The 23325-nt window shown below is 46.4% G+C and overlaps 1 protein-coding gene across 3 annotated transcripts in view; it reads right to left on the reverse strand.

Moving 5' to 3' along the window:
* The window catches only part of LOC137368681 (EGF-like repeat and discoidin I-like domain-containing protein 3), a 263542-nt gene that overhangs the window by 26933 nt on the left and 213284 nt on the right, over positions 1-23325 (reverse strand). For all 3 annotated transcript variants that reach the window (XM_068028831.1, XM_068028830.1, XM_068028829.1), the window contains one exon: positions 21188-21372. In XM_068028831.1, the coding sequence (XP_067884932.1) occupies positions 21188-21372 (185 nt within the window). The remainder of the gene's footprint in view (positions 1-21187; positions 21373-23325) is intronic.

A 23325-nucleotide genomic window follows, 5' to 3' on the forward strand; every position in this document is an offset into this window, starting at 1 on the left:
TTGAATTCAATTAATAAATCTGGAATTAAAAAGTTAAGTTTAATGGTGACCAGGAAACCATTGTCAATTGTTGTAAAAACCCATTTGGTTCACTAATATCCTTTAGGGAAGGAAATCTGCTGTCCTTACCTGGTCTGGCCTACATGTGACTCCAAACCCACAGCAATATGGTTGACTCTTAAATGGCCTAGCAAGCCACTCAGTTCAAGGGCAATTAGGGGTGGGCAATAAATGCTGGCCTTTCCAGCGATGCCCACAAAAAAATGAATGAAAAAAAAACTGCTGACTGGCATTGAACTGCATGATCATAGAGTCATAGTCATAGAGTTATCCAACACAGAAACAGGCCCTTCAGCCTATCGTGTCCATGCTGGTCATCAAGCACCTATCCATTCTAATCCCATTTTCCAGCACTTGGCCCGTAGCCTTGTATGCTATGGTGTTTCAAGTGCTCATCTAAATACTTCTTAAATGTTGTGAGGTTTCCTGCCTCTATCACCCCTTCAGGCAGTACGTTCCAGATTCCAACCACCCTCTGGGTGAAATTTTTTTTTTCTCAAATCTCCTCTAAACCTCCTGCCCCTTACCTTAAATCTATGCCCCCTGGTTATTGACACCTCCACTAAGGGAAAAAGTTTCTTCCTATTTACCCTATCTATGCCCCTCATAATTTTGCATAACTCTAACAGGTCACCCCTCAGCTAATGCTCTTGATCAGCAACCAGCTGAATATTGATGGAGTCAAGTTAGATCCTTCCCCATTTGCAGAAGTGTAAGGTTTGGTTGGCCATCAACAACTCATTGGACTTTGAGAGTTTCAGAAATGCCCTGCAGTTAGGTAGCCCTATCAGGTGATGTTAGGTAGCTGCTGTTGGAGGTCTATGGGAAAGGAAGTGAATGAGTTAGCCTTGGTGAATCAATATTTTTAACACATTGGTGTATTACAAAATTGATTTATATCGTGGATACATCGGGCTGGATTAAATGCGACCGTCGAGGGCAGGTATGGTGGCACGGGGAGGGAAGGAAAATCACAATGCAACTGTCTGTCTGGAAATCCAGTGTTGTGACATCGGTTCCGGATTTTGTCAGTGGCGGAAAAGCACAAAGTTGGCACTGCCGCCACAACGTGATGAGAATCTATTTTAAATTGCTGGAATGACGATTACCATGCATTTAAGTAGAATAAAAAGCGATTTAATGTCCGGTGGACAATTCTGTGAATGGCAGGCGGCACTGGTGTGCCTCTGGATTCACAACCAGTGAAACCTTACTGCATTAAGGCGAGAGGCCACATTGCCGCAATGGGTAGGCAGGCTGGAGCATTGCTGCATAGGGGAAGAGGGAGATTTGAAGGCCATTGCGTGACTGCATTGCTGTAGTTTCTACAGGGGGCTCCGGGAGCTCTTCAAGGGGGTCCGAGTTTCCGGGGACTCTTCCGGGAGGTCCAGGGTGTTGGGGGCTCCGCAAGGGGGTTTGGGATTCCGAGGGCTCTGCAAGGGGGCTAAGTGTGTGTTTTGATGGGGGTGGGGTGTGGTCAGTATCGGGTTGGCAAACTGCTGTGTGATGGGTCTGTTTGCTCACACTGCTGGAACACAGAGTGGGCCATCATCAAGGTTGAGCTCTTGGGTCCATCAGCAACTCCACCAACAGAATTGCCACATCCTCAGGTGGCAAGGCAGGAGGCCAGACGTGTTAAGCGATGGGCGAAGGAGGCAAAAGACAACCTCACAATGACTTGTTTAAGCCATCCTGGTGTCCATTCACAGAGAGTGAAATAAAGGCTCCCCTTAATGTCTGAGCTCTGTCCCGTCCTTTCCATCAGTGGTCCCTGTCTTGCAATCGGATGCAATGTGCGCTGATGCCCATGGGAGAACCTATGTTAATAAGAGCTCTCATCACATTGGCATGTTAATGAGGGCTGTGGTCACATTGGCATAGCCCTAAGGGAGAAGCGGGAGCCCATCATCTCACAATTAAGGCATAATGGCACATGGCTTTCAGACAATGAATCTTAATGATTTGCACAAAGGATCTTCTAATTATTTAACACAAAAACATATATTCTACAACCGTGAGACCCAAAGTGTGGCTATGTGCTCTTCTTAATATGTTTGCGGGTGCTGCTATGTGATGTGATCCCAGTGGCAGTAGCTGGGCTGGAGGCGGGTTGCTGATTAGGTTTCCCCTTGGCCTGTGATGACTTTGGTGAGTGTCCTCTGGCTGCCTGAGGCCTGGAAGGCCCCAGCTTCTTGGGGGTGTCCGGGACATGTGCAGGACTGGGCTCACTGGCAGAGGGGTGAGGAGCCAGTGTCCACACTCAGAGCGCCCTGACGGCAGTCCCAGATGTGGCTGTCAGCCTCTCCAAGTCCCTTTGAAGGCTGTCTTGAGCCTCCCTGCTCACCAGAGAAGGAGCAGGAGCTGCAGCAGCCTCCAGGCTCCTGATCTTTCTATCTCCTTGCCACTGCTGTGTAGAGTTCTTGGCCACGGCGACGATGTGTAGATCTGCAAGTATCTGTGGGATCTGGCTCTCCAGGAGTGTTGCCAACCTCTCTATGGAGGAAGCAATGTGCTCACAGGCCTGAAATGTGACAGCATTCTCATGCCATGGATTGGCTCCTCCAATGTCCACTCATAGCTGCAATGACCTCTGGCATCTCCACCAGATGTTGCCATACATCCCTCTGCAACTCTAGCATGCCCTGTGCTGTTGACACCGCAGGCTCATCATCAGCAAGGGCCTGACCACCCACAGTCCTCCGACTGTCAGTGGCCTCGGTTGTTTCAGCCTCCATCAGCTGCTCACACACATGTGTGGTGCACTCACCAGCTTGTGACCCTGATTCTAATGCCAACTGGGTACCCACTGAGATGTAAGTATCTGCGCTGGTGGAGGGTGCAAGTGAGTCATGGGATGGTGCATCCTCCGAATGGTCCTCCTCAGAGGTGGATGCCTGTGCCTTTGTGATTACAGGCCCCTGCAAATAGCTACCTGCATGAGAGAACACAAACAGATGTGGATTAGGCTGTGCAGATCTCCTGATGCTAACCTACCATTATGTGGGTCTCCAACATTAATGCACATCCCAGTCCCAAAATTTGGTGGTCGCCCTGGGTACCTGCCAGCTCCGAGGCCTTGGCCTTGGTGGAGGTGAGTGGACGTAGATCTGGGAGTCTTCCGTCTGGTCTGGGCCATCTCCCTCCTATTATGGGCCCTCTTGTCATGCAAGAGGAAGGATGGAAAGGATAGAGAATGGCAGAGAGATCAACATGACAATTCTGCTCATTTTAGCCCCTAATCCCTACTGGGGAATCTGATATCTCTCATGCCAACACTCACTGTCAGGAGGGGCAGGGGGGTGGGGGGGAGCAGGGGCAGTGAGCTCTGAAGGAAGGTGGCCTGAGGCCGAGAGACAACCATGCATATGTCAGGAAGAGACAAAACCCTCGTCAAGCAGCCAACACCGCAGGGCTGCTACCCTCCCCATGTCATGCAACCTCCCTCGTTCTCACACGCACTGCTCAGAAAGGGACTAGTATGAAGCACACGCCTTGGCAGCACACAGGAGGTCATTGAAACTCTTCCTGCAATGCGCTGGGTGACCCCACAGGTGCTAACTTCCTCTGCAATCTCTCCCCAGGCTTGTTTGATCAGGTGGGAGGACTTCTTTTTGCCATTGCGGGCAAAGAGAATCCCCCGCCTGTCTTTTGCAGCGTGGAGGAGAATCTGCAGGGCGGCATCACTGAACCACGGGGCCACCCTGTGTTTTTGCATGCACATCGTTTTCTGCCCTCCTTGAGGAGGGGTGGGGGGGGCGGTGTGGGGTTGCTCAGGAACCAGTCAGACAGAGTTGTAGGCTGCACAAAGCTGACAATAAATCCAAGGCAGGATATTTAGCACCAGCACCTGCTCCAGAGTCATATAAGGCCTTAATCAATGACTTATCTCCCGCCCCCGACTCATGATGGGGTACCCGCACCTCCACTATGCAAATTGGCTGTCTGCTGCGTAATTGCGGTGAGGTGGATGTCCACACGACAGACGGGAACGATGTCCTTTACAGTTCCGGCTGGAGGCTCATTAAATTCAGCCTAATTCTGTGCCAGTATGGAAGGAGCAGGAGACATAATAGTTGAGGGTGGTAGTGACCTTGACTGCCACCATCAGTGCTATCGCTGAACAGACATGTCTGCTGCAGACAGCATAGCTCTGTAGCTGTCTCTGATTAAACCAAGTCTTTGAAGGCATTTATGATGAGACATTAGCAGATACCTGTGCATGGGCATCAAGTCATGGTTGCTCATATCAAACAAAATGAAATGCAAGTATAAGAGCAATAATATATTCAGACTTCAAAATCTTAAACCATGCTTTTGAATTTTAAAACCCTCCAGAATATCCTGCATATGACAATACTTTGAACAGTGATGAATTTGGAGGTAAAGGCTGTTATAACTTTTCCAATAACAAAATTGTCATAACATCAGTTTGGGACAGGTGTTCTGAAATTTCAAGTTTTATTGGTTGTAATGGCCTGCACACTTTTTTAAACATACGTACTTACATGGAGTAGAATTTAGATGATTTGTAATATTTCCAAAACAAAATGTTATGTTGATTAGTGAGACATAAACCAAGCAACTCGAGAAAGGCATCAGATGATTAGGTTATATCATTGCCTTGTAAATTTAGTTGAAAATAAACTCCACATCATCTTTCAGTCAGAGGACGCTCCTAGGAACTTGCTGGAAGTTTGACTGACAATTTTTAAATTAAAAATAGCAAAAAATATTTGCATAGTATAGACTATATGGGAAGGATTTTTATCACATTCATCTCTAGTTTGGGTGCTGGTGCTTGAAAATTAGGCAGAAACTCATGCTAGATTTCTGCCCAGTTTTCCAGAGCTCTATGTTTCAATCCTTCCAATCAGGCTTCCGCCCCTGCCATAGTACTGAAACAGTACTCATCAAAGTCAAAAATAACATCCTGTGTGACTGTGGCAAATTAAACTATCCCTCTTCATCCTTCTCAACCTGTCTGCAGCCTTGAAACCATCCAGCTGAATGGGACGGCACTTTCCTGGTTCCTTTTTTATCTATCTGATCGCAGCCAGAGAATTACTTGCCATGGTTTCTCTTCCCGCTCCTGCATCGTTACTTCCGATGTCTCCCAAGGATTTATCCTTGGCCCCCTCCTATTTCTCATCTGCATCCTGCCCCTCAGCAACATCATCTAAAAGCACAGCGTTAGTTTTCACCTGGATGCTAGCTAGCTCTACCTCATCACCAGCACAGAAATGGGCCCTTCGGCCCATCGTGTCTGTGCCGGCCATCAAGCACCTAACTATTCTAATCCCATTTTCCAGCATTTGCCCCGTAGCCTTGTATGCTATAGCGTTTCAAGTGCTAATCGAAATACTTCTTAAATGTTGTGAGGGTTCCTGCCTCTACCACTTTTTCAGGCAGTGTGTTCCAGATTCCAATCACCCTTTGGGTGAAAAAATCTTTCCTCAAATCCCCTCTAAACCTTTTGCCCCTTACCTTAAATCTATGCCCCTTGGTTATTGACATCTATGCTAAGAGAAAATGTTTCTTCCTATCTATCCTATCAATGCCCCTCATAATTTTGTATACCTCAGTCAGGCCCCCTCTCCGCCTTCTCTGCTCGAAGGAAAACAACCCTGGCCTTTTCAGTCTCTCTTCATAGCTGAAATGCTCCAGCCCGGGCAACATCCTGGTGAATCTTCTCTGCACCCTCTCCAGTGCAATCACATCTTTCCTATAGTGTGGTGCCCAGAACTGTACACAGTACTCCAGCTGTGGCCTAACTAGCGTTTCATACTGCTCCACCATAACCTCCCTGCTCTTATATTCTATGTCTCGGCTAATAAAGGCAAGTATCCCATATGCCTTCCTAACCACCTTCTGCTGCTGCCTTCAGTGATCTATGGACAAGTACACCAAGCTCCCTCTGACCTTCTGTGCTTCCTCGGGTCCTACCATCCATTGTATATTCCCTTGCCTTGTTAGCCCCTCCCAAAATGCATCATTTCACACTTGTCAGGATTAAATTCCATTTGCCACAGCTCCACCCATCTTATCAGCCCATCTATATCGTCCTGTAATCTAAGGCTTTCCTCCTCACTATCATCAACACCACCAATTTTCGTGTCATCTCCGAACTTACTGATCATACCTCCTATATTCACATCTAAATCATTAATGTACACTACAAACAGCAAGAGTCCCAGCACCGATCCCTGCAGTACTCCACTGGTCACAGGCTTCCACTTGCAAAAACAACCCTCGACCATTACCCTCTGCTTCCTGCCATTAAATCAATTTTGGATCCAATTTGCCAAATTGCCTTGGATCCTATGGGCTCTTACCTACTTAACCAATCTCCCATGCGGGACCTTATCAAAAGCCTTACTGAAGTCTATGTAGACTATATCAACTGCTTTACCCGCATCGACACATCTAGTCACCTCCCCAAAAAATTCAGTCAAGTTAGTTAGACAGGATCTCCACCTGACAAAGCCATGCTGACTATCCCTGATTAATTCCTGCCTCTCCGAGTGGAGATTAATCCTGTCCCTCAGAATTTTTTCCAATAGTTTTCCTACCACTGATGTTAGCCTCACTGGCCTATAATTATCTGTTTTATCCCTGCTACCCTTCTTGAATAATGGTACCACATTTGCTGTCCTCCAGTCCTCTGGTACCTCTCCTGTGGCCAGTGAGGATTTGAAAATTTATGTCAGAGCCCCTGCTATCTCCTCCCTTGCCTCACATAACAGCCTGGGATACATCTCATCTGGGCGTGGGGATTTATCCATTTTTCAGCTTGCTAAAACAGCTAATACTTCCTCCCTTTCAATACTAATATGTTCAAGTATAACACAATCCCCCTCCCTGATCTCTACACCTACATCGTCCTTCTCCATAGTGAACACAGATGCAAAGTAATCATTTAAAACCTCACCTATGTCCTCCGGCTCCACACTCAGATTGCCACTTTGGCCCCTAAAGGGCCCTACTCTTTCCCTGCTTATCCTCTTTCCCTTAATATATTTATAAAACACCTTGGGATTTTCCTTAATCTTGTCCGCCAGTGTTTTTTCATGCCCCCTCTTTGCTCTCCTAATTACTTTTTTAATTACCCCCCCCTACACTTTCTATACTCCTCTAGTGTCTCTGCTGTTTTTAGCACTTTGAATCTGCCATAAGCCTCTATATCCCTTGGTATCCAGGGTTCCCTGGACTTGTTGGTCCTACTCTGCACCTTAACGGGAACATGTTGGCACTGAACCACCACTATTATCTCTTTGAATGACCCCCACTGGTCTGATGTAGACTTCCCTTCAAGCAGCTGCTCCCAGTCCACTTTGGCCAAATCCTGTTCTTTCATTTTGAAATCGACCTTTCCTAATTTAGTACCTTTATTTCTGGTCCATTTTTGTCCTTTTCCATAACTACCTTAAATCTTACAGAGTTATGGTCACTATCCCCGAAATGCCCCCCCACACTGACACTTCTACCACTTGTCCGGCTTCAATCCCTAGGATTAGGTCCAGTACTGTCCCTTCTCTTGTAGGACTTTCTATGTGCTGTCTCAAAAAGCTCTCCTGTATGCATTTTAAGAATTCCCCTTTAAGTCATTTTCACTAAGAAGTTGAAATTCCCTACTATTATTACCATATTATTTTTACACCTCTCTGAGACTTGCCTACATATCTGCTCCTCTATCTCTCCCTGACTGTTTGCAGGCCTTTGTACACACCCAGCCAAGTGATTTCCCCCTTTTTGTTTTTAAGGTCTACCCAAAATAGCACCATGCATTTTGCATTATTAGCAATGCCTGTACAGAACAAGCATTCAGCACCAGGCAGAATACCGGGAAACATTTAAAATATAAATTCAAAATTAGGATGTCAAATCAATCGCAAAACTATTAATGGACAGTCATACAGCTTTATTATTGATTCCTCATTGGAGCCAGCAATCACGTTTTTTCTAGAGGCTGTTTAACCCTTTAAACTGCTGTAGCCATTCGAAACTTACAGCAGCTGTTATTTCTGGTCTGTTCGAATATTTGTTTGTTTAACAATGTACCTCTGCTATTACTTTGATTTTTTGATACTTTGATACCAGGAAACATTTAAAATTCAAATTCAAAATTAGGGTGTCAAATCAATCGCAAAACTATTAATGGACAGTTATACAGCTTTATTATTGATTCTGCATTGGAGCCATCAACCATGTTTTTTTCTAGAGGCTGCTTAACCCTTTAAACTGCTGCAGTCATTCGAAACTTACAGCAGCTGCCATTTCTGGTCTGTTTGAATATACACACTATTTGTTTGCTTAACAATGTACCTCGGCTATTACTTTGATTTTACGTTATTGTTTCAAATCCTCCTTATGACTCCCTCATCAGACACATGCCCACTTCTATGTTAAGAGGAATTTGTAGAATAGCTATGCAATTATAGTGACTGCACTTCCAATGTAATTCAGACATTTCCAGATATGGACTAAAAACAGAAAATGTTAGTATTACTCTGCAAGAAATGCCACTGACCTGAAACTTTAACTCTGTTTCTCTCTCCACAGATGCTGCCAGATCTGCTGAGCATTTCCAGCATTTCCTGTTTTCATTTCAGATTCCCAGCATCTGCAGTATTTTGCCTCTGCCATTTCAGGATATGGATAAGACACTATGTAAATACAAGACTATCTATCCTTTTGAAATACGGCAAATACTCTTCCATGACTGCTCACCACGTAAGCAGTCTCTGTTAACTTACCTTTGATTGTTATCCAGTGACATTAACCCAACTTTGCAGCAAGGCTGATAACGAGTATATACTATTGGACGTATGCCACCAAGAATTAGAATCAGCATAATTAGAATTACAAAATTAATAGTTTTCCCATTATATGGCACTTTCAATCTAATGGAATTTACACATTGGGGATGGGATGAAGGTGGAATTTCTGTAGGGTTTCTCCTCATTGTTCACATTGGCAGAAGAGTCACAGAAACACCATTAAAGCATCATAAATGTTATTTACACCATAGCTCTTCTGCTGAAGTTACAGTGGACAAGCAGGAGAACGCCCTCCCCACCTCCCCACCCCCGTCTTGGAAATTCACTGTAGTGTAAACCAGTCTTGCTGACATATTAAAAATGCATTTATAAAAGATTAATTATTATTGGAGAAGGAATCTCTACTTTTATTAAAATAATCAGTATTGGCAAAGGACAAGTGCAGACATGATGTGCAAAATGGCCTCCTTCTGTGTTGTGAACTTCGATGATTGTACCTAGGGACCTACCATTTTAGGTTACCTTTCCTCCAGGGTCATTCGAGTGAGGGCGGAACATTGGAATATACACACTATTGGCTAGTACTACTGTAGATACAGTCATTATGGGCTTTCCAGTGCTGTGCAGCTCCAGAATCAATAACAGTCTAGTCTGAAGTTCACTCTTTGCAACTGAGGTCATCGAAATGTCTCTTGATGGGAAGAGAGCCAATGAAATTGGGCTCAATCATCTCAATATTAACCTACAAGAAGTCAGGGAGTGGGCTACCAGAAGGAATTGGGAGTGGGACAAGGCTATCAGAAGGAATCGGGAGCAGGAGAAGACTATGATAGGAGACACCAGCAGCGATGAAGAATAAAAGAGAGCGAGGGAACAGCGAGGACTTAATCAGAGACACCAGCAGCAGCAGGAAATATAAAAGAGGGCTAGGGAACAGTGCGGACCTGATCAAAGACACCAGCAGCAACAGGAAATATAAGAGAGAGAGCAGGTTACAGCACGGACCTGAACAGAGACACTAGCAGCGATGGCAGAAGATAAAAGAGACAGAGAAAGTAAGGAAACAGCACGGACCTGATCGGTGTATTTCCAAAAAAGTAAGGAGTGAAGTCAGAGGACAGCAGGGAGATTGATTGGTATTCGGGCAGTGGTTTCAACTAGGACTGGGAAACTATAAAGTACTGTATTAAATTTATAGCTGAACGATTTAAACTAAATAATCAAATTTCAATCAGAGTAAATATGACAGTTAAGAGAATTAGTATTAACAGTATTAGCACAGAGTAGGTCTACAGGCATTAATTAAAATTAATAGTTTATACAAGGTACCAGCTAGATTCTAAAAGAGGGAACAGCAATTTTTTTCTTAGACCATGGTTGGGCAGCTGAGACCTGTTGCTTACAATTCCTATACCATGTGGGAACTTCAGGACACTTCTTGTGTCTTGGGGGACCAAATGTGTAGGAAGTATCTTCAGCTGCTTGAGCTCAAGCTCAGGATTTCTGAGCTTGAGGACAGCTGGAGTCAATGCAAAGTATCAGGGAGGATGAGAGTTTCCTGGATTGCAGATTCCAGGAGGTGGCCAACTCACAGGCAATGAGAGTTCAGGATAGTAGATGGGTGACCATCCAGAAGAGTAGGAAGAGGCAGGAGGTGCAGGACTTTTCTGTATGTGTACCACTCTCAAACTGGTACTCAGCTTTGGAAACTGCTGCGAGTGACAACACCTTGAAGGAGTGCAATCTAGATCATGGCACCAATGGGCAAGAGACTGCACAGGAGGGAACTGCAAAAGGTAGAAATGCTGTGGTTATAGGAGATTCCATAGCTCAGTGGACAGACAGGCATTGCTGTAATCATGTTGGCATGGTATGTTCCCTCCCTTGTGCCAGGGTAAAGGACAGAGAGGGAGCAGAATATTCTGCAGGGGGGAGTGAGCCAGAAGTTGTGGTACATAATGGTACCAACAACATAGGGAGAGCACGTAGTTAAGTCCTACGGTCAGATTTTCAGGAACTAGGGAGGAAGTTAAAAAGTAGGACATCAAAGGTAGTAATCTCAGTGCCATGCACTAGTGAAAGTAGAAATAGGAAGATAGGGAGGATCAATGTGTGGCTGGAGACACGGTACAGGAGGGAGGGCTTCAGATTCTTGGGACGGGAGTAGGAGGCACCACCTATTCAAAGGGGACATGTCGCACCTCTACTGGACTGTATCAGTATTTACTAAGGAAGAGAATGCTGACAAAATACCAGTAGAAGCAGAGATGGTATATGTAATGGATGGGGTGAACATTGAGAGGAAGGATGTATTGGAAAGGCTGGCTATGCTTAGAGTGGATAAGTTGCATGCTCCAGATGGCTTGCATCCCAGGTTGCTAAAGGAAGTGGGAGTTGAGATAACGGAAGGGCTTGCCATAATCTTCCAATCTTCCCTGGATAAGGGGGAGGCGCCAGAGGATTGGAGAGTGAAAAATGTGACACCATTATTCAGGTCAGTCAATTTAACATCAGTGATGGGTAAGGCTTTAGAAACCATAATCATGGAAAAAAATCAACAGGCACTCGGAGAGATTTGAGTTAAGTAAGGAGAGCCAGTAAGATTTGGAAAAGGCAGATTGTGCTTGACGAATCTAATTGAATTTTTTGATGAAGTAACAGAGAAGGTTGATGAAGGGAAAGCAATGGATGTTGTCTATATGGATTTTAAGAAAGCATTTGACAAAGTACCACATAAAAGGTTGGTTAACAAAATTGAGGCTTGTGCAATAGGATGGTCGGTGTCAGCTTGGATCAAAAATTGGCTTAAGGACTGAAAACAGCAAGTCGTGGTAAGTGATTGTTTTTCGGACTGGAGGATGATAGACAGGTGTGTTCCCCAAGGGTCAGTGCTAGGAACACAGCTTTTTTGATATATAAATGACTTGGAATCAGAAGGAGGGAGGAAGCATGTTAGAAGGAGGGAGGAAGCATATTAGAAGGCGGGAAGAGCATATGGAAGGGATTGAGAGGTGGTGTAGGCTGTTGAAAGGGATCATGGATGGGATGAGAAGCGTGTGCAAGGGATCAGGAGGGAAGGGAAGTGTCTATGGCAGGCATTGTTAGTGGGGGGAGAAAAGGAACTGGCATGATTAGGATGGGAGGAAACTTGACGGTAAGGGAGGCCCAACACTTACTTGTGAGGCATGGAGGAGTCTCTCCCGGTCCATAAGGAAACCTAAAACATAACTTTAAAGCTTACCTTCCAGGCCTCCTCTGGTCCATGATCTGACTCCCGACAGGTTTTGCCTGACATGGGAGCCAACACTGACGCTGGCTCAAGTCTCAAGTTGAAATTACATTTCGAGTCCTGATGACATCATCAGACTCAGTTTGCAACTTGAAAATAGGTACCCGCTTCCTTGCAGAGGTGGGCGACAAGGGAGGGGGAAGCCTGCAGGATAATGTGGGTACATGGCGGGAAGAGAGCAGGATAGATGGGAGTAAGTCACTTGCCTTACTTTAACTACTTTGAACAGAAAAGGCTCCCCCCAGACTTGTGTTTATCTGTTAAGTAACAATGCAACTAACATATTTCATCACAAATTGGAATGAAATGGTACAGAAGACAGCTTGAGTCATCAATTCAGCAAGTATATATGATCAAGTTATATCTGCCTTATCTCCAAATCGGAAGAAATACACTGCACTTTATCATCATAGCCAAAGGAGCCACACTCTTGCCTTGCTCATTTCCCTGTTGATAAAGTTCCAGAAATTTACAGGGTTTCATGGCAGAATTCATTTTATACAAGTGTCAGAATCTACTCATTCCCGAGATGTTCATTACTGAAAGCCCATATTCTCATTTTAAAGGCTAATAAGAAATATTTGGAATCATTTACAACCACAGGTATTTTCCTGTGAACCTATAGCCTGTAAAGAATGCAGTAGTCATGCTCAAGGACTGAAATAGCTAACATGATTGGTGTTCAAAATTGTCAGGCACACACAGACAAAAAAAATGATCAGTTGAGATGTTATGGAACTGCAATGGAGCGTGAGGAGAGGAGGGAAATGAAGGGGAGCAGTGGAGAAAATTGGCTTCATAAATAAAAAAAATAAAAATATTAAATTAAATGGAACTATTTACCATTTAAACCATTCTTACCCTGACAATTTAATCTACTGAGGAAAGTTACTACAAAATTATTCTGTGCTCCCTTTCTCAAAACAAAAAAGGCACAGAACTCCAGAATACCTAGACTAACCTTAAATCTTACATTGCTCATCCCTGACCAATTAGATTCGTGGGTATGGAACTCCGGAGGCCCAGGAGTTCAGAAATCATAATGTTTCCACGCTGCGGTCAATCATCTATTTAATTAACCTAATAAATAGTTAGCAGACATTTTAATTACCATGGGACTTCAGCCCATCTGTCAATTTTTAAGCCTACAGGAGTGCTTGCATCAGCCAATTATTAATCTTGTAAACAAATCAGCTTCTGTTGCTTTGCTTTTTCAAACAGAGAAAAATCAACACACATGTAATATCTGGGCACTGCATTTAGTGAGGGGAATGCTGAACATTACACGCAATATTTTTGATAAATAGTCCATATAATGACCAGGCTCATCTCTCTCCTCTTACTTGGTAGCTAATATCGGGTTATATACAAAATATAAACCGATCTTTACCAAATCATTCCCGTGCAATAAGAGGGATTTTGCAGTTCACTTTGGCTAAAGGCACAGCGAGTCTCCTTTACACACACTGGGGAGGATTTTATGCACTCCCCTGCGGTGAGTCTGGAGGCAGGGAGAGCATTTCATCAGGTGGGATGGTGGCGGGTAGGGACCCAACCACCTTCCTGCCCTCATACCACTTAAGTCTGTGGCAGGAAGGCCTGTGGATGGCCTTCACACCCCGCCGCCAATTACGGCCCTTAATTGGGCAATTAATGCCCAATTAAGGGCCTCACCCTGCCGCCAGTATTAGCAAAGTGGCGGCTGGGTCTGTCGCCACTTGGGGAACACGCTAAGCAAACCCATGCGGGTTGCTTGTGGGCTCTAGGGGGTTGGGGGTCCCTCTTTCTAAGGCACGAGTCCTGCTGAGAGCTACTCCCCCACGCTTGCTGCCAACCCCCCCCTACAACAGCCTCCCCTGTGACCCCCACGTCCCTGGACGATCCTAGTCTGCAGGTGGGTGCACTACCGGCAGCAGCCACCACCCTCTGTGGTGGCACTGCTCCATAAAAGAGCTGCCAGGCTCTCAGCAGACAGGACTTCCATCGTCAGGGTCCTTAATCTCCGGGAAGGCCCGCCGCTGTCTACTTGAACGCCAAACTGGCATGTAATGTGGTGGACCTTCCCCAAAGGAGGTGACGTGGGGCTCTCGTCGGCTCTTCAGCACCCTGCACAACATGGCACTTCAAAGAGGAGTGGAAATGGAGGCAGAGGAAGCTGGGGAGTGCCTGGCTTCCTCAGAGGAGGAGGGCCCAGCAGAGCATAATCATCCAGAGGTGGCACTGATGCCTGCTGCCATAGACTTGCATGCCAGAAAAGCCTGCAACGCTTTCATCCAGGCACGCTTCAGCTGAGAACAATGTGATGTACCCATGCCATCCCTGTGGCAGGCAATATAGCTGCACCCACCACCCCAGTCCAACAAACAGATCTAATCATTGCAAAGAGCCATCCACCCATTATATTGTCAGCCTTGCATTGCCATGCAAGAGTCTCATGCCACTCCCCTACAGTCATCACCCCATGGTCAATGTGGAATTGAACAGAACCATGACTTATCAGGGCACAACACATGCCTGTAAATAAATGTTTTCCATGTGACACTAACATTGGAATAGGCACTCAAGTTATTCCATTTGTCTGACTAAGACCGTTTCTGTGTCCTCTTTCTCTTACTCCCCACCACACTCCGGCTGTTCATCTCCTCTACCACCTCCAGTCAAGCCTGTTTGGTGAGACTGACTGGCCTCCTCCTGCCCTCCTCTGGAAAAAGCGCCTGCCTCTGTGCCCTGACTGCTTCCAACATCACCCCTGTGAAGTGGGGGCAACACCTCCCCTTCTCCCATCCAGGGAGCAGGGAAAAAGTTGCCAGAACTGTGGGGGCATAATGTCAGTGTGCCATATTGGAACTGGCACTTGTGTGAATAAAACAGGGAGGGTAATAGGCTCTGGAAATTGAGTGCAGCTACCTGCCATGGGCCTCATTTGCTCAGGCTTTGGAACCACCAGTGAGGAGCAGTACTAGAGAGGGGCAGAGCAGCAGCCACAGCAGTAACCTAAGGGCCACCTTGGGGTGGGGGTGGGGGGCGCGGAACACAGGAGGAGGGCACAGAGGGGCAGGCATCCAGCCTCCTGTGTGCAGGAGAGGTCACCCTCTATAGAGGCTCTACCATCCAAGGCTCAGCCACGTTCAGCAGTGTTGCCGAAGACTGCACCTCTCTAGGGAGGCCGTCACAGAGCTGAGCGCCATGATGGAGGACAAGCTGAGCCCTATGGGAAGTGCTGCCAGTGGCTCTGAAGGTCACCGTGGTGTTGAATTTCTACACCTCAGGATCATTCCAGGGATCCATTGGTGTGGGATCTCCCAGTCTGCGGCTCATCGCTGCAACAAGATGGTCACCAATGCCATCTTCAAGAGGGCCAACCAATACAAATGTTTTCGTAGCAATTCGGAAAGTCAAGATGAGAGGACCATAGGGTTTGGGGCCATCTCTGAATTCCGCCAGGTGCAGGGTGTGATCACCTGAACACATGTGGCCATCAAGGCTCCCACAGTAGCCTTCCTCAACAGGAAGGGGTTCCACTTGATTAATGCACAACTGGTCTGTGACCACCACAAACAGTTTCTGCAATTGTGTTCACGGTTCCTGGGAAGCAGCCACAACGGTTATGTACTAAGGCAATCCCAGGTGCCAGACTTTTTCAGACACCCCTGTGCGCCTTCAAGGATGGAGATTGGCTGACAACGGCTACCCGCTGAAGACGTGGCTAGTGATGCCTTTGCGGAACTCAAACACTGATGCAAAGGAGAGGTACACCACCTGCCATGGGACAACTCCAGCGACCATCGAGCAGACCACAGGGCTTCTGAAGATGCAGCTCAGATGCTTAGATCAATCCGGTGGTGTCCTTCAGTTTGCCCCAGCCAGTGTCTTGCGTATCATGTTGGTCCGCTGTGCTCTGCACTAGCTGGCGCTATGGAGGGGAGAGATGTTGAACAATGATATTGTGAAGTGTGATGCCTCCTCCGATGATAAGGATGTGGAGGAAGATGCTGACCAGGCAATGCATGATGAAGAACCCCAAGGACCACAAGCCAGGAGCAATGAGATACGCACAAGGGAGGCTTGGGATGCGCTAATACAGGCAGGTTTCAGATGGCCCTTACCAACAGATCCATACAATTGAATAAAGCTCCACCTTTTTGCAGCCCTGTTGCCGCTTCCTTCATTGACTTTATCATTGACTTGCACCCAGTAAGACATTAAACTGCAGCACGGGGAATGCGACGACCTCATATGGTGAGGTCCCTCCCATCATTCTCTGACGGAGCCAGGGTATTCCTGAAGTCCTAGTGGCCCAAAAGAAATGGAAGGATAACTCTTGCCTTGCACATTACACATTTATTGGAGAGCAAAAAAATTGCAGGACAGCATGCTTTAACAAAATAGTAACCCGTGAACCCCAAGTGCAGCTAGTGCTCTTCTTAAATCTCTTACCCATGCTCCTCTGTGGTTCTCCCCCTGCGCGGTCAGCTGAGATCGAGGGAGGTTGCTGACCTTGCTGCCCCGTGGCTTTGGATGACCTTGGTTATTGTCTTCTGGCTGTCTGAGGCCTGGAAGGCTCAGGCATATCCAGGCCCTCCTGCACAAGTGCAGGAGCCTCCTCTGTCATCACGGCTATGTGAGCTGCTGTTGTCACAGACAGATAGGCTGAGCTGCCAAACTAGGAGTCCCCTGAGAGGAGTCCCCAGATGCATCAGACTGCCGCTCCTCCTCCTCCCTTTCACGGCACACTTGTACCTCCCTGCTGACCTGAGGAGTCCAAGGACCTGGCAGTGACTCCAGGTGCCTCGACCAACCACCCCCCCACCCCACCCCCTTACCCAGCCACTGCTGCACAAAGCTCATGAAGTTGACGATGGCGTGTGCAGGTCAGTGCACATCATCGGCATCCACTAACTGGTCTGTTGGATATGGCTCTCCATGAGGGTCAGCAATCGCTTAATGGAGAAAGCCAAACACAAACATGCCAGGGACTTGGCAGCACTCATGGCCTGGATGGACTCCTCCATTGTCCGTGCTAGGGTGCGCATAGCCTCTGGAAGCTCTGCCAGGTGTTGCTACATCTCACGCTGGAGCTCCAACATCTACTGCCTCACTGATGACTCCAGAGGAATGTCATCAGCCTGCGGCTCAGCATTGCCCTGGCCTCCCACAGTCCTCCAAGTGTCAATGCCCTTGGCGGTCACAGCCTCTGTCAGCTACTCAGGCTCGTCTGTGCTGTGCTCACCAGGTTGTGACCCCAAAACTACTCGCAAACGGATTCCCAGCAACGTGAGAGTATCTTCCCTGGTGAAAGGTGGGGGGAAAGATGTGATGGTGCCCTTCTGAGGCCCCGTCCTCTCAGAGGTGGACAGCTGTCTCCTGGTCTCTGCAGCTGTCTGCTCTTTTCTCTGACCTGCATGAGGCAGAAGATTAATTAGAGGGTAATGTGCATTCCATCACATCCTTCAGACAAATCCTACTGTGGAGCTCCATGTAACCAGCGGAGAATGCATGAGCACTACGCCTCATGTTCACCAGAGGCTCAGTTGTGCCCATCCAGTAGGCCACTCACTCTCTTGTGTCTTCACTCATGTCTCATCATCTGCAATGAAACAGCTCTCTCCTGGCCTCTGAGTTCGAGATACTGGATTAGGATGGCAAGGTAAACAAGGTAACACTAAGCCCAGGGCAGCTAAGAGGGCAGCAGAGGTGATATTTCACACTAAACCCAGGGCTGTTAGGAGTGCAGTCTAGACACTATTTCACACTAAACTCAGCAGTAGGTGCACAATCTTGGCAATATTTCACACTAAACCCAGAGCTGTTAGGAGTGCAGTCTAGGAGATATTTCAAGGTAAGGGACCCCGCTGCCCGTCTTCACCCTTTCCTTCCCATTGTGAGTAGTTTTCTCCTGCAAGCACATAAATGACCAATGTTAGTCTCCTGACAAAGAGAAGAAAAGCTCCAGTGCTGGTGATGCCCTGACTGCCCACGATGGAGCCACAGGAATGCCTCCTGTGTGTAGCCATTCAGAAACGGCAGTGCAGCAGTCAACTCTGATGGACTGGGACCATTCACCAAGAAGCTCCCATCCTTGCGACAGGCAATGCTGCTGCATGCCCCATTGCCACTGATTGGGTTGGCATTCCCTTTCTGCTAATCTCACCATCACGTACAGCCACATGTAACCCCCTAAAGAAAGCAATGTGTGGTGCACTCACCTTGGCGGATCGTATGAGGTAATTAACTCACTTGAGGCACTGCAGCCAGGTTCTGGGGACAACCCCATGGCTACTGACCTCATCTGCAATCTCCATCCAGGGTTGCTTCATCAGGCGGTCCGATCTTCTCCTCCCCTCCTGGGGGAAGAGGACCTCCTGCCGAGCTTGAGCAGCCTGGAAGTGAACCTGCAGGGATGCATTGCTGAAACATGGTGACATCCAGGATCTTCCTTCTGCCATTTCTTCACAAGCCTTCTTCCTCTGGGCTTCCATTTCTGCTTCTTTGTGGGGGGATTCATTTCAGAAGATACTGACAGCCCTTTAAATATGGCTCCAGCACTCCCAGCGATGGGACCATGGGCCTTGCCACAAAATTCAACCCTAAGGCAGTAAGATTCCGCCCTCTCTCTCTCGTTCTCTCTTTCTCACCTCCCACTCACAGAACTTGCTGTGTTTTACCTGTAATACCTTCCCCCTCCTATTCCTTAGGGAAAAGAGTAGCCACGACTTCACCTTCCGACAGTACAGTTTGTCTGGTCTGTTGCAATAAGTTTGTGTTTGCTACACCCACCTAGTCCAATGGGGAACTTGTACCTCCAGAACCTATTCATCTTTTTCAATTTCCACTGACTATTTTGGCCCTGGAAATCATTTTAATTTTGTTGTTAGTCTGGGCTCTACCTCAAATTTCAGATGTAGCCTAAAAAAGAAATTTAGTCTTATTGATCATTTGAATTATTTTTCTCCTCATGCTGGTCATTAAAGGCACTACCAACTATGCACCTCAGTATGAGCTGCTCACTGAAACCTCTCAGCCACTTATTCCAGTAATATGCTACATAGCATCACCTTGGTAACTGATTAGAAAGGTCTTTTTTAATAGGCATTCATCCTGGTATCAAATGTTCTTACTGTTGTGCCTTTATTTTGTTTTACCTATATGCACTATGTGGTTTTGTTTTGATGGAAACATGTTTTATAATGTATTTTCATATGCAAACATCATTATCAGTGCACTAAAGTCCAGACAATGGGATGAAAAGCATAGTAGATTTGGGGCTTAATGTATCTGATCATACAGAGGCAGCAATCAACAAATCGAGTACTGAAATGCACTTCCAAACATTTCAGCACAATTAAGAGAATGTCATGCCAATGGGAAGTTAAAAATTGGGTGGCAAGTGGCCAATTCAATCCCATCATTTCCCTTTCAGATGGATTAGCTTAAAATGATCCCCAATAGTTCAGAATTCTGCTGAGAGTGTCCTATGTTGTATCCATTTTCAAGCACGGAGATAATTACAGGTCAGTTAGGTAACATTTGTGGTAGGGAACATTTTGGAATCTTCAATTAAAGATGAAATTACTAAATATTTAAAGGAAGAAAAAATAATTAAAAGTAGCTGCATGGATTTTTGAAAGGAAAGAAGATCGTGCTTTACAAACCTGACATTTTTAAGGAAGTGGCAGAAATGGTGGATGGAGCAATGCAGTGGATGTGTTACACACGGACTTTGATTAAAGTACCAGGCAGGGAACTATTGATTAAGATTAAGAGGTATGGAATTAGAGAATTATAGAATTAGAGAAAAGATAGCAAATTGAATTAAAAGTTGGTTAGAAACAGAGTGGGAATTAAAGGCAGCTTCTGGTTGGAAGTAGATAGTAATATATCGAAGGGGTCTATTCTGGGATAGCTTGTGCTCACTGTGTATGCCTGTGATTTGGATATAGGTCTAGAGGGAGTAGTAGATAACATATAATTAATATAGGAGGCATAATAAATAATTCCAACAACCAAAATGTGATGGTGAAATGGGCACACTACTGAAAGATGGAATTCAACATCAGTAAGTGCGCACTGGGACATTTTAGTAAAGGTAAAGTAATAATTATTTTTTGGATGGGGGGAGTTTGGGTGGTGCAGAAGACCACAAGGATTTGGGGGTTCAGGTTCACAAGACATTAAAAGTACCTCAAGCAGAAAAGGCCATAAAATAATAGCGAATGAAATACTGGGTTTCATAGCAAGAGGCACAGATATGAAAATTGAAATGTAATGGTGAATTTACATAAAATTTCAGTCAGAGGACAGTTGGCATACTGTGTGCAGTTTTGGGCTCCGTACTACAGGGTGAATTTTGAAGCATTTGACAGTGTTCAGTGCACATTCACTAAGGTACAGGCTGGTATGAGGGAATACAAATATAAAGTAAGACTTGGAAAAATTAGGGGTGTTTTCTTTGAACAGAGAAGAGTATGCCGTGATTTGATAATGGTTTCAAAATTATGAAGGGATTAGACAGATTAGATAAAAACAGGCTGTTTTGAATGGTTGTGATAACATAGATGATATAAGTTAAGTGTGAAAGATTTAGGATAGAGACCCTGTAGAAATGTTCTGACACAGGAGGGCGCGAGGCTGTGGAATGCACATAGAATTTACTAGACCTAAACAATCAATGTAAAATGATGGAATAGAATGATCTCTAACACCTCCCTCCACTCCAAAAGAATGAATCAGTTTACGACTGTATTGGAACTGTTTTGATTCTAAGAACATAAGGAAGAAAAGAATAATGGCTGTTCAGTTCATTTAAGGAATTATGGTCTCCACTTAAAGAAAGATAGCGATTTATGTGAATTTATAAACTGAACTTCAAAGTCTAACTGTGAACTTTTATTAAAATTAATTTTTCTAAATTATAGAAGCAAGCAACTCATTACTAGGTTACATTTGGATTTATTTTAAACTAGAATGTTTTATGAATTTATTAATTAGTAGTAGAGACACAAGAAGTGTTAAGATGTGCACAGATAATGAAAGCTCCATAGTTTCAAAGTACAATGAATACCTGCAGCCACTGCGACTGATCACTGCGCCCTGATGTCCAAGCATTAATCTTTCCTTGTTTATCCAGGCGAGCTTTACAGGGTTCCCATGTAAACATATCCATATTTAGGGTCCTAAAGATGTTGGAAGCAGTAATCTGATAATCCTGGATATGTCCTGACTTCATCCCCAGAGGCTCTGAACAGCCTAAAAGAATAGAACATATTTAAAATAGAACAAATCAGGCATATCTTAATTGACATTACCTTTTATAAGTACAAACATTCAATGACACTAGACTTACACTTAAATTGCTGTCATCATCGTGTTAGGACCAGGTCAGAAAGAGGTCGAGGGTTCTCTTTCAGCCTTCACCTGGTCTTACTATAACAGGATTTTATTTTTAAACATACAGAGCTGAATTTTGTCGAGGGGTGGGTAAAATTCTGCGTGGAAAGGCCCGTCTTGTCTCGTGACGACGTTAAGGGCCCACCGCAAATTACCGGTGGCGGGGGGACCTCGGTGCGGCGCCACCCACCGCCGCATGGCGGCGGCACCCCTATTAGAATATGTTAAACGGTACTTACCTCTGCAGATTATGCAGCCCGCCACCTCTCCATGGACACTTCTGAGTTTTTCGCTGAACGGGCGGCCGTCACGTGCCGTCCCGTTCATGATTTGAAAAGCCGGCAGATCCTCAGAGGCAGAAGTTGTTGCCAGTGAAGGTAAGTTTTGCTATTCAAGAGTCTCACTATGCATTATGGAAGGGAGGAGGGAGGAGGGATATTCAGGGGTCACACTCTGCAGTCTTAAAGGGAGGAGGGAGGGGGGATATTCAGGGGTTACACTCTGCAGTCTTAAAGGGAGGAGGGAGGGGGGATATTCAGGAGTCTCACTCTGCAGTCTTAAAGGGAGGAGGGAGGAGGGATATTCAGGGGTCACACTCTGCAGTCTTAAAGGGAGGAGGGAGGGGGGATATTCAGGGGTCACACTCTGCAGTCTTAAAGGGAGGAGGGAGGGGGGATATTCAGGGGTCACACTCTGCAGTCTTAAAGGGAGGAGGGAGGGGGGATATTCAGGGGTCACACTCTGCAGTCTTAAAGGGAGGAGGGAGGGGGGATATTCAGGGGTCTCACTCTGCAGCCTTAAAGGGAGGAGGGAGGGGGGATATTCAGGGGTCTCACTCTGCAGTCTTAAAGGGAGGGGGGATATTCAGGAGTCTCACTCTGCAGTCTTAAAGGGAGGAGGGAGGGGGGATATTCAGGGGTCTCACTCTGCAGTCTTAAAGGGAGGAGGGAGGGGGGATATTCAGGGGTCTCACTCTGCAGTCTTAAAGGGAGGGGGGAGGGGGGAGGGGGGATATTCAGGAGTCTCACTCTACAGTCTTAAAGGGAGGGGGGAGGGGGGATATTCAGGGGTCTCACTCTGCAGCCTTAAAGGGAGGAGGGAGGGGGGATATTCAGGGGTCTCACTCTGCAGTCTTAATGGGAGGGGGTAGGGGGGATATTCAGGGGTCTCACTCTGCAGCCTTAAAGGGAGGAGGGAGGGGGGATATTCAGGGGTCTCACTCTGCAGTCTTAAAGGGAGGGGGGATATTCAGGAGTCTCACTCTGCAGTCTTAAAGGGACGGGGGAGGGGGGATATTCAGGGGTCACACTCTGCAGTCTTAAAGGGAGGAGGGAGGGGGGATATTCAGGAGTCTCACTCTGCAGTCTTAAAGGGAGGAGGGAGGGGGGATATTCAGGGGTCACACTCTGCAGTCTTAAAGGGAGGGGGAGGGGGGATATTCAGGGGTCTCACTCTGCAGTCTTAAAGGGAGGGGGAGGGGGGATATTCAGGGGTCTCACTCTGCAGTCTTAAAGGGAGGAGGGACGGGGAAAATTCAGGGGTCTCACTCTGCAGTCTTAAAGGGAGGAGGGAGGGGGGGATATTCAGGGGTTTCAGTCTGCATTACCGAAGGGAGCCACTGCGATTCTGCCCTCCGTAATGGTTGGCAGCTCTGTGCGTCTGACTGCCTCTGTCGTTGAAGGAGCAATGGCACTTGAATCACCCTGATTGTGGGGAGAGTGCCAGAGCTGGTAGGTGTGTGAAGCTTCTATGTCTTATGGGCCAATCGATGCAGGCTTGTTCAATCTTTATGTGGTCATGCGGTGCCACTCT

The sequence above is a fragment of the Heterodontus francisci genome, chromosome 4 (assembly GCF_036365525.1).
Source record: "Heterodontus francisci isolate sHetFra1 chromosome 4, sHetFra1.hap1, whole genome shotgun sequence".
NCBI classification, from domain to species: domain Eukaryota; kingdom Metazoa; phylum Chordata; class Chondrichthyes; order Heterodontiformes; family Heterodontidae; genus Heterodontus; species Heterodontus francisci.